This window comes from Mirounga angustirostris, unplaced genomic scaffold (assembly GCF_029215605.1).
Source record: "Mirounga angustirostris isolate CCGP_5_RB_7025 unplaced genomic scaffold, mMirAng1.0.hap1 SCAF_7, whole genome shotgun sequence".
In the NCBI taxonomy this organism is placed as follows: domain Eukaryota; kingdom Metazoa; phylum Chordata; class Mammalia; order Carnivora; family Phocidae; genus Mirounga; species Mirounga angustirostris.
The window spans coordinates 57985171-58003018 of NW_026991715.1; the positions used below are offsets into that span (position 1 = coordinate 57985171).

General features: G+C 45.2%; 1 protein-coding gene across 5 annotated transcripts in view; it reads left to right on the plus strand.

The window, feature by feature from the left end:
* Positions 1-17848, plus strand: part of SV2C (synaptic vesicle glycoprotein 2C) — a 219948-nt gene that overhangs the window by 182435 nt on the left and 19665 nt on the right. For 3 of the 5 annotated variants that reach the window (XM_054512472.2, XM_064596255.1, XM_045896690.3), the window contains one exon: positions 340-499. In XM_054512472.2, coding sequence (XP_054368447.1) covers positions 340-499 — 160 coding nt within the window. Of the gene's footprint in view, positions 1-339; positions 500-872; positions 2897-17279; positions 17795-17848 lie in introns of those variants that run through there. The other 2 variants (XM_064596256.1, XM_045896699.3) reach the window with 2 other exon arrangements.

The following is a 17848-nucleotide window of genomic DNA, read 5'->3' on the forward strand; positions in this document are numbered from 1 at the left end:
AGGACTAAATTTCAGTGAAAATTATGTCTGATTACATTTCATTTGAGGTGCTTCCATGAGTTAACCGACTGAAGAACTAATTATATGTGACTAATGTATATTTTTCCGCTTAAGTAGCTGAGTAATTGACGATGTGCATTTCCTGCTTGCTGTGTTCAGAAGGCAGTTGGGGAGGCAAACCTTTTTACAGGTGAGGTTACCTGTACCACTGAGGTTTTGGAGTCCAGGCCACGGCCTCCCCTTGGGATTCAGTTTTGCTGAGAGATGTCGAAGACCCGAGGATCATTCTCTGCTAAGATGGCGGGAAACGTGGCAGCCTTTTGTTGGCTTCTTTGGCAGGTGGCTCGATGGTGCTTTCGGGGATCAGCTGTTTCTTCCTCTGGTTGGGCAGCAGTGAGTCCATGATGGTAGGCGTGCTGTGTCTGTATAATGGATTGACCATCTCGGCCTGGAACTCTCTGGATGTGATCACTGTGGAACTGTACCCCACAGACCGCAGGTATGTTGAAATGGGCCTCTGGGAAGAGGCACTCTGGGCTTCTTGGGGCCACAGAGAGGTCATAGAAAAATAAGCCAAACTGTCATTTCCCAAAGGAAGTGAAAATCCAAAAAAAAATACCTGGTTTATGAGGTTGTAGTTTTCACTCATACCTTTTAAAAAGAAAATGTCAGGGAATATAGTTGCTAGCAGGAATAAGTAATCAGGCAGTGAAACTAGTGAAGGGATTTAATTGTGTCCATGACTTAGTTTGTTGGCTGACAATATGAGCAACCTGTAACGCAGTTGTGAGGAGTAGGATTTAATAGCCTCTCTTGGACCACATTTTCAGCTGCTAATCAGTCCTGAGAGGACTCTCACCTTCCTTTTCAAGTGTCTGCATGAGCTTTGTATTAAGCAACCACAGAGAAGTCTCTAGACCATATCTCTTGACCTTCCTGGTCTGTTGGAGGAAAGCCCAAGATATTTCCAGTTACAACAACAACAACAAAGATTCCTATTAGAAGAAAGTTATGCATCAGTCTCAACATGAAGGTAAAAAGCATCTTATATGAGAGAAAGGACTAAAAGATAGACTTTTGGGGTCGAGCTGTAGCAGCTGAATAATTAAAAGAATAGAAGCCCTGTTTTCCCATTTGACATGAGCAAAGACAAATGGCCTTTTCCTTCTTTTATTTTGTGTATACTTTGTCACCATGGGAGCCTTCTCTGCTGAGGGATGGGGTCAGTATCTTCTGAACTTTGAAATGGAGGAGGGATTTTCCTAGGATTATGCAGAGGCATTTGGGGTAAGAATTTTCAACATTACTGACCGTATAGGAACGTTATAGGAACTATATACCCATCTCCTGCAGAACATCTCAAACTCTTATGGATCTGTCCTTATCCAGTGTTCTACTAGACCCTCAGTAACCTCCTATTGAATATTTAGGCTCTGAAAGGAACCATATACTCCACATTCAGCATCTCCTTCATTCATTCAACAAACATTAATTCTCTGCTGTGAGTGAGATCCTGAGGTGGATGCCATGGGCCTTGGGATGAGGGTGCTGCCAAAAAAAAAAAAAAAGAGAAGAAGAAAGAAAGAAAAAAAAGATTAAGACTCTGCAGTATCCACTGAGCATTCTTTTATCAACCTCTCTTCCTGCAAACTGGGCCCAGATGTGGATTAAACTATTCATTTAAAATAAACACCTTAATGTTAAAGCAACACTATGGCATAGCCGGGTACCTTTATGTTACACGTGTAAGAGTTTGATACTATTTTAGATGAATCAGCTGCTTATCCCTCTACTGTAAGGGATGGAAGGATGAATATTCTTCTATGGCAAAATCTGGCTTAAAAAACAAAAAGCAAGAAACAATGATTTGGGCAGGTTCCTCCGATGAGAAACATGGACCTGCTATAATTCAACAGATTTTGTTGGTAAAAACAGTAATTGCTGTTTGTGTTTGCTCGGGTCCTCTGAGAAGCAGAGAACAGGACGGAACTAAATGTGGGCGCAGATTTTAGTAGGAGACGTGGCTGTGCGAGAGAAAACAGGGAGGGAGGTGACGTCTGGGAGAGCTGTAGGCACCATGAGAGGGGTGCCTTATGAATAACTGAAGGCATGCCTCTCACTCAGGTTTTAGGAGCTAGGAACCAGGACAGAGACCACATGTATTGCTTAGACCACACCTTTCCACTGTGTCAATGTCACTATAATTCTTCAATCCTCAAAATCTCAGCATCAAAGGAAAGCATAACATAATGATTGCCTGATGACATTTCAGCTTTTCTCCCAGGTTAGATCACGGACAGTTATGGCACATGATAATTTGAGGGGCACAAAAGGGGGTAGAAGGACCCTCACAAACACATTTTAGTGGAGTCCTTATAAGATCCAATTTGTTTACGGAGATGTGAGGGAACCCATTTTTTGGAATAGAAGCTTAGGGAAACTTTTTAGTATATTCTTTGATACTCTCTCACACAAAATATATGGTGTCTTTTCCAACACCAACCAGTTCTCCAATTCTGACACTACGCGGGGTTGGTATCAGATCCTACAAGTTAAAGGGCTCAGTTCCACAAAACCGCCCCATTTCAGGTGCGCGCTACAAATGGGGTGCCCAGGCAACGGACACTTCTGCCCAGCCAACTACAGATTTGTGAATTTCCACAGCCCTGAACAGGTTTGATAATGGACTAGATAAAGAAGTACCTAGGGTGAGCTACAGAGGAGTCCGAAGTGCCTGAGCCTCCATGTTCCCATGGAGTTAGTTAGGGTACACTACCACCGTCCTTACAGGTGAATGCATTCACCAGTCTGGAAGCTCTCTTGATTTATAGAGGTTTCATTATGTAGGCATGATTGATTAAATCCTTGGGCATTGGTGACTGAATTTAATCTCCAGCACCTCTCCCCTCCCTAGAAGTCAGGGGTGAGGTGGGAGGCTGAAAGTTTCAACTCTCTCTTCACATGGTTGGTTATTTCCAGAGACCAGCCCCCATCAAGAAGCTATCTAGGAGCCCTTCAAATTAAAGTGGAGATGCTATGAAGTTTTCTGTTATTATGCAGAAAGGCTAAGATTTTAAAGACTGATACAACCCAGTGTTCCCTGGAGCGGATGAGGGTGGCATTGCTGCTCAGAAGCTGTTAGGGGAATTCTGAAAACATGTACAACATGTAGAGAGGGGGGAGTCTAGCAATCTCAGTGTTTTCCCCTATAGATGAGGGGGTGTTTCATTTGGCTGCTTTCAAGATTTTTTCTTGGTCTTGGTGTGGATTTCTTTGGGTTATTATGTTTGAGGTTTACTCAGCATCTTGAATCTGTAGATTTGTGTCTCTTGACAAATTTGTAAGACTTTCAGCCATTATATATTTGAATATTTTTTCTCTTCTTCTGCCTGAACTCCAGTGACATGAGTATTAAATCTTTTGTGATAGTCCCAAAGGTCCTTGATGTTCGGTGAATTTGTTTTCAATCTCTTTGCTCTGTTTTTCTTATTGGAAAATTTCTATTGTTCTCTTCCAGTTCCCTGATTCTTTCCACTGACTCCTGCATTCTGCTGTTGAGCCTAATCGCTAAGCTTTTTTTTTTTTTCTATTTTTTCTAGATGTTTTCTATATTTTATGTGTTTCAAGTGTGTTCATGATTGCTCACTGAAGCATTATTATCATGACTGCCTGAAAATACTAACATCTCTGTCATCTCTAGGTTGGCATCTCTTAATTGTTTTTTCTCAGTCTGTTTGAGATCTTCCCAGTTGTTCTTAGGATGAGTGATATTCAATTGAAAAGTCATTTTCCTATTATGATATGAGACTTTATTTTTTTTTATTATGTTATGTTAGTCACCATACAGTATATCATTAGTTTTTGATGTAGTGTTCCATGATTCATTGCTTGCTTATAACACCCAGTGCTCCATGCAATACGGTATGAGATTTTATTTTATTTATTTTATTTTATTTTTTTAAAGATTTTATTTATTTTTTTGACAGAGAGAGACACAGTCAGAGAGGGAACACAAGCAGGGGGAGTGGGAGAGGGAGAAGCAGGCTTCCCGCGGAGCAAGGAGCCCGATGCGGGACTCGATCCCAGGACCCCGGGATCATGACCTGAGCCGAAGGCAGACGCTTAACCGACTGAGCCACTCAGGCGCCCCCGGTATGAGATTTTAAATCTCTTGTAAACCTTTAGTTTCTGGACACCTCCCTGTGGGGAGAAAAGGGTACAGTGCCTAATTATTGCCTGGTGGAGGTAGATATCCAGTGTCCCCACTCAGCCTCTGTTGACACACAAGAGCAGGTGATATCTTCATTCATGTTGGCCAGCAGTGGGAGTCCAGGCTCCCCTCACGATCATGATACTATGGACGGAAAGAAGGGAGAAGGGAAGGAGCTCATCACTGGCCAGCAAGGATGAAACTCCCTACTTAGCCTTCCCTGATACCACTTCGGTGGTGATACGGAGTCACCACATCACAGTTTTGTGAGGGTGGAAGTCTAGGCTCTCTCCTAGGCTTTTGCTGGTATGGCTGGCATTTGGGCTATAATTTTTTTGGTGTTCATTTGGAGGAGAAAGATTATTGTCTAAACATTTTTTGTCTTTCTAGGCTGCCCCTACCCTGGTCCTCTGGCTAGAGAGAACAGGGTTTGTTGGGGCTTTTTAAATAATCTGTTGCTGATGGTATTTCCACATTGCCATCTTCTTCAGTTCCGAGACTGAGATCAATGGAGCAAAAGAAAATGCAGGGAACTCACCACTCCTAAACTCAGATTTGTCTGAGATCAGTGGAGCAAAAGAAAATGCAGGGAATTCACCTACGGTCCCTGGCATCTCTGCCTTTTTTCTGTCTTTCAGAGTCTTCTTATGTTTGCTTTTTAATATCCAGTATTTTTAGCTGTAGTTAGTGGGAATGCTCATGAAAGTATGACTACTCCATCTCCATATGAATTTTAATATTGTTTACTTATTCATTCAGCCTTTTTTTTTTTTTTTTGAGTGCCTGTGATACAACCATGAATAAGCCATTTGTGGTCATTACTCTCACAGAGTTTGTGGACAAGTGAACATCAGATAATAGAGTGAGGTGTCAGGGTCATTGTGAGGGAAGTACATGGTGTTGTGAAAGCAGAGAAGAGGGCTTCTTGAAAGAAGTGCCATCTGAGCTGAGACCTGAAAAACAGTAGGTGATAGCTGAGCAAAGAGATGGAGAAAGAACATCTCAGATGACATATGAAATACTATCTGAAAATTTCTGGAGGCTAGAGTTAACAGAGGTAAGCAAGGAACAAATCAGGAATGATCTTGTAAATTGCATCATCCTATGGGCAATGGGGAGCCCTTGAAGTATTTTAGGAAGAAGAGGGACAAGCTCAGAGAAGGGCTAGAAGTTTACTCTGGTGGCCAGAAAAGAGGCAGGAGGACTGGTTAGGATGCTGAAAATAGTGATGTGAACCAGAAAAATGTGGGTGGGAAAGGAGCTAAATCAACATTCAACATGTTCACTGATATTTAGAGATACAATAAACAAAACTTCATGGTAAGTTAGATGGTAGGGTGAGGAAAGAGGTCATCAAAGATGATTCCAGTTTCTGCTTGTAGAGTTGAGTGGATGGTGTTGGGCATTTTGAGACTGGGACACAGGAGGGAGAGAGAACAGGTTTGGACTGGGGTCGGGAAGATAATGAGCTGCCATTGTGGATGTGTTGGGTTTTCATGTCAACATGATGTCTGATAGGCATTTGGATTATTAGGTTTGGATGCCAGAAAGACACCTGAGCGGGGGATAGAGTGCTCCTTCACTAAGTCATTAAATTCTGGATGATTTTGGAACATGTATCATGTGGCAGCAATTACTCTCATTCTTGAGGTACAGCAGTGAACAAAACAGGCAGAAAACCCTGGCTTGATGGAGCTTATGTCCTACTTGGAAAAGACAGCCAATAAACAATTAGATAAGTAAAGTAGTTATATCAAATGGTCCTTAGTGCTATAGAGAAAAATAAAGCTACATATGGGCACAGAGAGCCCTGGAGTCCCCACTCAGCCTCTGTTGGACACTGGAACTTACAATTGTTAACAGGATGGTCTAAGAACATGCAACTATAAAAGGTGACATTTGAGCAAAGATGCCGGAAGATACTTGGGAAGAGAACAGTCACAGCAGGGGCAGCAGTGAGTGCGAAGGTCCTAAGCTGTAAGTTTTGGAGGCCAGTGGGAGGAGGGGCAAAGAAGCTTGTCACTCTGGAGCAGCATAAGCAAGGTGGACGGTAAGAGGCAATAGGGCAGAGTAGACACGAAGGACTTCGATCTTCATGAAAATCCATTGGAGGGTTCGGGGCCAAGTAGCGACATGATCTCATGTATGTTTAAAAGGAGAACTGGCTTTTGTGTTTAAAATATACTACAGAGGGTCTGAGGTGGAATCAGGGAGAACAATGAGGAGTACATTGCAACCGTTGTGGCAAGAGACAGGAGTGCCAGTGGATGTGGTAAGAATTGGTTCAATTCTGCAAATATGTGGAAGACCAACGGACATTCCTGAAAGATTGGATGTGAGGTATGGGGGGTAGGCGGTGGCGGGGCGCGGGGCGGATACTCAGAATGACTTTAGGGTTTTTGACTAGAGCCCTGAAAGGCTGGGGCTACCTTGGCTGATATAGGGAAGATTGTGTCAGGGGGAAGTTAGGGAGGAAGCATCAGGAGCTCAGTTTTTTCCTGTTAAGTCTGAGATGCTATGAAATATCCAGATGGAAATGTCAACTAGGCAGTTGCATGTATGAGACCAGAGTTCAGGGAAGAGGCCTGGGTGGGAGGTAAAAATTTGAGCCCTTTCAGTATAGAGAAGAAATTTAAAGTCCTGATGTCAGATGACGCCATCAAAGGACAACATGTAGGTAGAGAAGAGGGGAGTTCTGAGGACTTAGTCTGGAGACACGGGAGAATTCAGAGGTCCAGCTGATGAGGAGAAGTGAGGAAGGAAGACTGAGAAGGAACTAGGAGTGAGGTAAAGAGAAAAGGCATGAGTTAGGTCCTAGGAACCACGTGAAGAAAGTAGTTCAGGAAGAGGGATTGATCAGCTGTGATAGATGCTGCTGGTGGACCAAACAGATGATGGGAATTGATGATTTGAATTGGGGTTATGGCAGCAACTAAGTTACCGGCATGACGGTAAAGATAAGGGCCTGCTCACTAGTATCATGGCAAAATCCCAGTGGCCAGACTCCCAATCATGCAACAGTTGATCCTGAGGCAGGATCAGGGTTGACCTACCTTGAGGTTTAGTTGACTTCTGCACCCCAGACAGGGTTGAATGCGCAGGTGGGAGAGAAATGGCCCCATGTGTAGAGACAGGAGGACCTTAGGGACAGTCAACGAGTGTACACACATGCATGTCTGAAGACAAGCAGCCATCCCTTTGTTCTTCTGTACTCTTATGACATCACTCTCCTGGCACCCGGGCTGGTGACAATATGTGGAGACCAGGCAGTAGGGTTAGAGTGGCCTGGCAGGTAGTTGAAGGCAAAGGAAACAAAACAGAGGCCTACAGAAGAATGATGTATCTGAAAAGGTAAAGGGTCGAGTCGGGGTAAATCCATCAAGGTAAGAAGATCCAGAGTCAGCGCAGCATGTAATAGTAGAAATCCAGAAACTCAGGCCAGGAGAGTAGAGAACCAAAAACGCTCACCCAGCTCTCACCCTAGCCGACCACCTCCATTTCCTCCCTCTTCATCCCAACTCTGCACTGACAGCTGGGGATCCTCGTGGAGGCCAGGTTCCCAGTGTCCCTGAGGACCACAGTGATTGGGACTCAGTGGTCCACGCAGCATGCTTCTTCCTCTGACTCCGAATTCTGAGGTGTGGCCTTGAAGGAGAGAGTAGTAGGGATTCGTGCTGGGACCTGGGGCTGATGGAAAAAGCAAACAAAGTTGAGTATGTGTCCGTGAGGCTGGGAAGTCAGGACAGCTTTGAGAAGCATTGTAAGGGAAGAAATGGAGAGCAGAGTGAAACAATAGATCTTTGAAGTGTGAGCATTATTGAATATACAAGTCATTGTATAGTATTTTGACAGTTTCTAATCATCCCTACACACATCAGCCCCTGTCTTGTGTCAAAAATAAGCAGGGAACCTATTATCTGTAATGTAAACAAAGGGCAACTGATAAGATATGAGATTATTCTAGTAGATGAGAAATATGACTGCAGCACTGTGCCAGAGATAGAACAGATTTTCCCAGCTTGCCAGAAATCTAACAGGGGGCCCCACCCACGGAACACATTGGTCCAGGGGAGTTTCCTTTTTCCATCATTTCTCCACACCCAGCTGCTGCCACCATCTAAACTGTCTCAGTCCTCCTTGGACTGCGAGATGCCAACACAAGAGACAATCCATTTATTGGGTTCAGTCAAGGCTGGTTAGACTCTATCCCCTGTATTCTAACTATGAGAAAAATCATGACTTTTCCCTCATCTCTTCGAATCTTCAAAGAGGAAACAATATGTAATGATAGGTTGATCTGGATTTACCTAGTATTCGTTAACCCCATCCTTTAGCTCCCTTCCTTTCCTCTCCTCCTTAGGTCAAGGTTTTAGACCACCTGAAAATCCTAAACATAGCCACCTGACGTAAGAGACTCATGCACCGGGTCATTTGGGTTCTCAGTTCTGCCTTCCTGTCATTCTGTGTCCAGCCAGTGACTTCCTGCTGCCACCCTGTGGGGGTGACCGAGCTCCACTGCGAGACACTTCCTGTGTCCTTATGGCCCAGTGGCCACTTTGACCCCTTCTCCATGGAGCTCAGGGCGAGGAGCTCCCACCTTGTAAATGGTGAAACCCAAGCTGTCCCCGAGCCAGCAGGCCTGTACCCCGGGTACTCGTCCAGCAATGTACTCCTGCCTTTCTCTGGCCACCGACCCCCCCTCTCTTCTTCCCCCTTACACATACACAGTTTCAGACATGGCCTCAGAAAGCATTTGAAAGGCAGCCTGTGATTGTTCCCACCTGCTACTCCCTGCTCGACCTGGGCACCCACTGCTTCACCCAGCGCCATGGGAAGATCCTTTTCTTCCATGAGCTAACCCAAAGCATCTGCCCAGAATTAGCCACCCGAAGCCCCTCCCCATGCTCTATCCTGAAGGTCTTCTAGCCTGGATCTTCTACTGACCAGCTGTGTGACCTCAGCGAGACCACTCAGCGAAACTGTGCCTCATTCGTTTGAGAGACAAAATGACGGCATGCTGCATCCGTGGTTTTGAAGATAAAGACCTCACTTAATTTTTTTTTACAATCTTGACATGAAGTATTTTTTTCTATCATTTCTATCTTTATAGACCTTGTCATTGTATTATATATGTATGTGACCTGAGTCATTTTGGCCATTCAGGCAATGTCAGACCCTTTTCGTCTCTGGCAGTGAGAAGAGGAGTGTGAGGGGGTAGGAAGTAGACGTGTCCTTCACCCCCCGCCTCTCTCTCAGGTGGTGTATTACAATGGTGGCAAATCCTTCCGAACGTGCAAACGGGCACAGAAGCGGTCTTACAGCCTGTTCTTGACTCCAGGGAAGTCCATCTCTCTGCTGAACAAGTCCTTACAGGAAAGGGCTATGGGACCATGATGACATGCCAACAGCAGGACTATCAGCCCTGGGTCTGGTCAGGCCTTTAAGTGTTAGGGTGCAGGACCAGTGGGCTCTAGAATCTGGAGTCTGAGCCAAGGGTACCATTCCACCAGTTTGAGGCTACTGGGCTTGGAGGATGCTTGCTCATCCATGGTGCTAAGGGCAGAACATTCTTTCCAGTCAACTACATACCAACCACTCCTATCACCAATGAAACATTGTCTCTGCGTGCATTAACAAACTTTCTCATACAGATTTCTAAAATGATGTGTAAAGCCCTAAATATCTATCTCTGGCCTATTGATTCCTGGTTTACATGTTTTAAATTCTAGAGTATAGAACAACTTAACTCCTCTTTGTACTGAAGTACTTTTAAAGCAAATTACCACCAGGACATATGATGATAGAATGTTAAGGGGTGTGTTTGTTTACTGTCTATTACCCACTACAGTGTGAGCTGCTTCAGGGCAGGACTTTGTTTTCCTTATTTATTTGCATAGCTCTAGGTGAATGGGAGGAGGGGAAAGTAAGGGAAGAGAAGGGGATGCTTTTTAAAATTCACCTGGCTATGGGCTGTGGTTTTCCTTCCCATGTGGGATCCAGCACCGCACCCCTCCTCCCCCATCTAGGTAAGCTGGTTAGGCCTGTTGTGAATGAGGGATAGTCCTCTTCCCTTCCCTCTGGCTGCCTTCTGCACCCCTTTCTGCTTTTGCAGTCCAGAGCCTGTGACCTCCCGATGCTTCAGCAGCCAGCTCCCCCTTGGCCCACACAGCACTGCCTACTGGAAACCCTTTCTCCTCCTCTCTTCGCCTTCCTCCATCAGTAGTGGGGAGGAGGCCTGGCGCTGCCAGAAAATAGCTTAGATCAGTCCTTTAGCCTTTCTGGAGCTTGGTTTCCTCATCTGCAAAACGGAGGTATGTCAGGCTCGGTGCCTGGATTTAGGTCATCTCATTTACCCCATATGTGATCGTCACTCCAAGCCTACAAGAGTAAGGAGGCTTACCCTATTTTCTAGAGTGGAAAATGAGGCACAGAGAGGGGAAGAAACTTGCCCTGGGTCACTGAGGCTCAAACCCAGGTCTGTGACTCTGAGGTGCTGCTCCCAGTACAGACATACTTACCCCTGTCCTAGCCGGTCTGGGGTAGAACTCCGGGAATTGGCTTCTAAGAAGCTTACCTGGGAATTGGGATCTACAGTCCTGTTCACGAATCCTGGCCTTAGCTGAACTCCAAGTTGCCTCCCAGTGCTTGCTTTCATCCCATCACTATCTACTCTGGCCCGGGGAACTCACCTACTTCCCACCTAGCTTCATCAGATACAGGGGAAGACCAAAGACTTCCATTAGGGCCTGCCCATGAATATTGGCGTATCAACAGCACAAGCACTAGGGAGACCCTTGATGGGGATGGGGATGGGAGGGAGATGGAGGGCTACCTTGGGCCCAGGGATTCCTCTTGGCTCACAAACCATAGGTAAGTCCTTCTTCGCTTGTATGTAAGGCAAGCCCTGCTTACAGTGGTATAGGATGCCGTCTTCCCGGGTTAAGGAGGACACACACAGACCACACACATACGCACACTACTTACTTGGATGAGACAAACTTTCTCTTTCTTTGAAGCTCAGGAAAGTAATTGAATTCAGTTTTTTCTGACTTAAGAATGTGAAATTAGAGTTCTATCCTCTGAACAAGCAAGAGGGTAGGCTGGAATCAGCAAACAAACATGGCCTGACTAATGCCCTTTACAGAAAGCTACTTCCAGCATATTTTGAAGATGTCAGGAAATTCCACAAGTATCTTGTGCCTGTCCTAAAGGGGCAGCGATGAATGGATGGAAAAACTCTACAATCCTGCCCCCAAATCAGGCTGAATCCAGACAGGAGAGCCCTGAGATTGGTACAAGCCAGGCCTCAGTGGGGGAGCAGGAAGGAAGACCTCCTTCAGCAGGGGGACCTTCATGGCTGCCCAGAGCCCAGCCTGCCCAGTGGCTGCATAAGAGTTGGAAGAAAAAGAAATGATTCAAGTTACGTGAGAAACAGAGTGCCGCTGGGAGAAATAAGCTGTGAAAAGCAGTGTAAGCTGGAGTAAAGACGGGGAAGAAAAGAGGTTGGATGAAGCCTTTGCCTTGGATTCCTCTCCTGGGGGCCACAGTCTCCCCCCACCCCAACCATATCATAAACATTTTCCCTCGCCTGGGTTACACTGCCTGATATTTCCTAATGAACACATCCAAGCGAAGGAGGTCTTGCATGTGAAGGTGTTTATTGCAATAGCATTCATGTTCCCCCAGTTTGGAAAGCTCCTAATTATCCCAGTGGTATGGTTACAGAAATAATGGTTAGAAGCCCCATCATTTTATTTTAAAACATAAACAACATGGGATGGTTTTATTAATGATTGGGGGGAAAGCAGAAGCAAAATTGTATAAATCCTGTGATTCATAAAAAACAAGGATATGATTGGAAGCACACTAAGGGGGATTCAGAAGTGAAAACCAATTTTTGGAGGGGCGGAGTAGGTGTTTTGCTTTTGTAATCTCCTTTTGGCATATAATAGTGAATCCAGATCAATTCAATAATGCAGTTATCTCTGGAAGAATCCAGGGTCGTCAGCCCTGGACACACCAGTTTTTGGAAGTTCCAAACACTCCAGTGCCGGGGCCCCCATCAGAGCAGTAAGGTCAGACTGTCTGCGGGGGTGGCCCCGGGCATTGGCGTCTCCACAACCGTGTTGTCACAGCTGCATGGGTGATGGGGTGCCCCCAGCTCTGAGCTCCCCTGGGCGAGACTGTGGTCATACAGGGCCGTGCACCCGAGTTCCACCAGATTACTCTTCTGACTCCACATTGAAACAGCCGAGGACGTGGGACACTTGTTTGGGGACTGGGGGAAGGCAGGCCATTTGGCGCTCAAGGGGCCTTTGTGGGGGTGTCTAAGACGGAGTGGGGTACCACAGAGATAAGTTAGAGAGATGTGAGGGTGTTTTGAGAGTCAGAGAACACCTTTGTCCACATTTCCATCCTTCACCTGGTGAGCTCCTGCTCCTTCTAGATGAATTCTCTTCACCTCCATCCCCTCTGAGAAGTCTTCCCTCAGTGCCGCACCCCCACCCTGAGATCACCTCCCATCCGCTGCACCCCCGTAGTACGCTGTGGCTGGCCGTATTACTGTCCTTAGCATGTTGTGTTACCATGATCCTTTTGCATCTGTCTTAATGCAAAAGGGGACTTTGTCATATTAATCTCGGGCTCCCTGGTGCCTAGTGTAGTGCGTGGCACATAAAGCTTAATGAATGACCATTAAATGAATAAATGCATAGAAGAATGTGTAAATTAGGACCATATTAAGGGCCGTTTTGCCTCGTAGACAAATATTCAAGGGGTTTCTAGTGCTTTTAGCATGGTAGTCCAGTCGCTTGGATGAATCCAGTGGTGAAATAGCTTTTTTAGATAAACCTGGGAAACGTGCCATCGTTTGTAATGCTGTTTCCATGAGAAAAAATGAAATTCATTTTGTGCTTTCAAGAGCCAACTTCTGGGTGAATCCCTAGAGCACAATGTAAAGTAGTTCCTCCTTACCTGAGGTTTTCCTTTATGCAGTTTTGGTGACTCATGTCCCCTCAGGTCTGGAAGCAGATGAACCTCCTCCTGACACAACGTTAGAAGGTCAGTGGTAGCCTAATAGCACGTCCCAGTGCCTGCGTCGCTCACCTCACGTCATCTCCTCACGTAGGCATTTCCTCGTCTTACGTCATCACGAGAAGAGTGAGGTACCTGGCTGGCTCAGTCGGTGGGACCTGGGACTCTCCATCTCACGGCTGAGTCATGAGTTCAGGCCCCACATTGGGTGTAGATATTACTTAAATTCTTAAAAAAAAAAAAAGAGTGAGCCCAGTATAATAATATATTTTGAGAGAGAGAGACCACACTCACCTAACTTTTATTATATTGTTATAATTGTTCTACTTTATTGTTAGTGATGGTTAATCTGACTGAGCCTAATTTATAAAGTAAACTTTATCATGAGTAAGTATATATAGGAAAAACATAGTATATATAGGGTTCAGTCCTATCTCTAGTTTCAGGCGTCCACTGGGGGTGTTGGAACATCTCCCCTGCAGATGAGACGGGGTTATGATATTACTGATTTAAGGACTGCCTGTACTTTCCAAAATGCCCCTTGCTAAGTCCCTAGTATTCCTTTTTTAACTTCTTTTTTTAAGACTTTATTTATTTATTTGACAGAGAGAGACACAGCGAGAGAGGGAACACAAGCAGGGGGAGTGGGAGAGGGAGAAGCAGGCTTCCCGCAGAGCAGGGAGTCCGACGAGGGGCTCGATCCCAGGACCCTGGGACCATGACCTGAGCCGAAGGCAGACGCTTAGCGACTGAGCCTCCCAGGCGTCCCTCCTTTTTTAACTTCTACGAGTGATTTGACTGAGTTGTCCAGAAAAAGTTCTTTCCAAAAGTTTAGATTAAGCAAAGAGAATGCTTCCCTTTTACCCCTTAAAAGGTAAATTCCATGAGCTGAGTCTGGATCTACCCCATTTCAGGCCTTTTCAAAATGAGCATTTAATTTGTTTTCCTGATTTCAGCAATCAATGGGACGGATCCTTCAGTCAGCATTTGAAACCATGGCTCACAGTGGCACGGCGCCTACCATGTGCCGGGCACGGCCTACCTGTTGCTATTATTCAGCATCCCTTGCTTCTTCCCAGGAGCCCCGTAAAAGCCACCGCTGATCCTGCATTGAAGTCAGAAAAACGAAATTTAAGAAAGAGGCCAAATGTGAGGGCAAAACTTTCCTCACCCTATCCAGAATGGTGCCAGTGGTTTCCTTTTCCCACCCTCTAACCAAAGCTAAAAGTGATATAAATGCCCTGGGACCCACTCCATTGGGAAGGCCCTGGAGAAGCCACAGCCCAGCAAGGGATGCTCTGGAGGCCACGCCCCTGGCAGCGGAGCCTGAGCACCGCAGTGAGCCAGCTCCCTGCACTAGCACTGGGCTCTCAGAGGGAGTTAATGGTGCAGGACAAGGCCACCGTGATAAAATGTGGAACGGGGCTGCCGGGGTCCCAGGGTACTGTTTGGGGAAAGAATTTCCATGTAAAAGATTTAAGTAGGTTGAGCAAGAATTGAAAACAAAGGATTCTGGCTGGAGAGGTAGGGGAACAAGGGATGGAGTTTATAGAAAGACCATAGATCAGTTCATTCTTTCTCCTTGGTACTTGTTGGTTAAGAGAAGGCACAGAACATCTTTGGCCTGAAGAAAATTCAGTAGTTTGTCCTGCTGTTGAGAAGTCAGTGAAATGCTGAGCTCTGCAAACTCTCAGCTCCCCACCCTCAGAGGACTTAATGAGCATGGGGTAACTTGTACTTTGTGTGTCTGTAGAAGTTCATGGCTTGCCTTTAAGTAAGAGCAAGGGAGTAAATGAACTGAAAGCTTATTTACTTTATAAACAGACAACCAGCAAGGGAGAGCTACTTCGAGAATGATTTTGGTAACACAGCTGTGTGTCTGATGCATGGGAAATCAACCCTCCAGATCACAAGTATTTGAAGAAAGAATTTACTTATCCAAGGAAAGGACGATCACATTTTCTCAAATGCCAATGCTAATTTAAGGAGGCTATATGCTTCGTATCCATACCAGATTTTCATGTGAGGAACTGTCTCTGTTCGATAAATGAAGATGGAGAGTCATAGAATATAAAGATTTGATCATTTTCGTTTTTTGGGTTTTTTTGTTTAAGCTTCAGATACCAGATGCTCCCAATGCGTGTCTCTTCAGCGCTATCCAGAAATCTCAGGAAGTTGTCCATACCATAAGGAGATAGCCACCCATATTTTATACCCTGTTCAGAGTTATGGCTTGGGAAAATACAGTTATTTTAACCCAGCTGTAAACTCTGTTTGGGTCATTCTGCAGTTTCAGCATCGAGAGACTTCTTCCTACGGAAGAATGTTTTCCTCTTATCAGCACCATACACACTAGCCATTTTTCCCAGACTGATACAGTTTATCTTACTACCAGAAGATGTATTTGGTAATTTATGAGCCTAGAATCTAGAAACTAAAATGTGGTTTAAAAAAAGCGAGGGAGGTCAATCTGAAAGGCTACCTACTATAGGACTCCCAACTATCTGACATTCTGGAAAAGGCAGAATTAGAGACAGTAAAAAGATCAGTGGTGGCCAGAGTTACTGGGGAAAGGGGAGGGATAAATAGGGGGAGCACAGGGATTTTCGGGCAGTGAAACTATGAGTCTGTATGATACTGTAATGGTGGATACATGGCCTTATACATTTATCAAAGCCCGCAGAATACAAAACACAGAATGAACCCTGACTTAAACTATGGATTTGAGTTAATAACAATGTACTAATATTGGGTTCATCAATTATAAACCTGTGTACCACACTGAGATGTTAAAAATAGGGGTGCGGGGTGAAGGTTTATGTGGGAACTCTCTTTGCTTTTCACTCAGTTTTTTTGAAAACCTAAAACTGCTCGAAAAAGTGTTACTGAACAAACGAGGAGTTCAGCCTCATGGCATCTCCGTGGAGGTGGGGGAGGTGGTGGATGATGGTGTCATTCTACTGAAGTCCTCTGCGGTACCCAGCAGGTAGCCTCCAGCAATTTCTTTTTTTTTTTTTTTAAGATTTTATTTATTTATTTGAGAGAGAGAGAATGAGAGAGAGCAAGCACATGAGAGGGGGAAGGGTCAGAGGGAGAAGCAGACTCCCCACCGAGCAGGGAGCCCGATGCGGGACTCGATTCAGGGACTCCAGGATCATGACCTGAGCCAAAGGCAGTCGCTTAACCAACTGAGCCACCCAGGCGCCCCGCCTCCAGCAATTTCATTTGAAAATAGTTGTCAGTACATTAAATCTTACCTTTCTAGTGGTCGTTGCTACTACTAGTCTCTTTATTTAAAAACAAGCCAACAAGAAGAAGCATATAAAATTAGCTTACTCTCTTCTCAAGGAGTTCCTGTTTTTCTGTCAGAGATTCTGTTACACCCCTTCCACATTCCACACAGTTGGCAGTTTTGCCACACGGCCGAGGTCTGCCTACTCTACCTTCCAGGTGTCTTGGCCAGAAATAAAGTTAGCGCTTGCTACCTCTTTTTAGGTCCGTACTGACCAATGAAGTCACTGGCCCTGGACAGAGTCACAGGCTGAGTTCTGTAGGAACTCAGCGTATTCCTCTCTGTGGTGTGGGAAGGGGGGCGGATGGATAATAACCACAATGAATATCTACACTCTGTACAAAATGGCACTAGGAACAGCTCAGAGAGTGATGGGCAGTTGTGACTGGCCGAAGGAAAGCCCATACTTACCCATTTACAAATCAAAGAAAGAGGTGTACTGGATGCTACATTTGACAGCATATAAAATGCACTTCCCTCTGGAGGGGGAAAAAGGTGTCCAACAATGATCTTGCATTCAATTTGCCTTGAACACACAGATGTATCCATGACGGACAAGAAAGTGAACTGATATAGAGGCCGAGGACGTTCATAGTATGTCGTGACGTCAGTACCCTCATGAGCAAAATTAAGTTTCCTAGAGTAAAATCACACTCAAATACCAGCAGAATGAGCAAGAGCTTCTCTAGGCCGATGACCGGATTCTCGCCAGTAATATTTTCCTGGACGTGATTTTCCACACAGAACTCTGATGAGGATGGAGGAAGTGCTGTTAGCTCATTGGTGGCCCCCCCGCTCAGCATTCGGTGTCTGCCTACTCCCAAAACATGTGTGGAGAGAGCATGATAATTCACCTCTACGGCACCCGAAAGATGAGGAACACAAGCCAGTCATCCCTGATTTGGTCTGAAAATTCCATGATTTTAGTTATTTAAAACCTCACACGTTAATGGAGCTATGAGGAAAGAGGGAGGGGGAAAAAAATCTTAAGAAATATATGGTCCTGTCTTTTAATTTAACTCTGGAAGAGAGAAGAGACTTTTTGCCCTGAAATTTCCTTTTTCTTTCTGTTCACGATAAAGTGGAACTTCTGGGCAGAATAAGAATCAGTCGAGGTGAGGAGAAAATCAGCAGAGGGCTGAAGGACCAGTACCAAGAGCTGAGGTTCTCTACCTCCGGATGGGCTAGCAAGCATTCCATTACTTGCCTTCATGAGATACAAAACTCTTCTTGGCGGTCCTTGAGGACATTTGTGTTTAAGGCTGCATCTGGGAAGTCACTTTGTCAACCTTGTCTTGTGTCTCTTCCCCTTG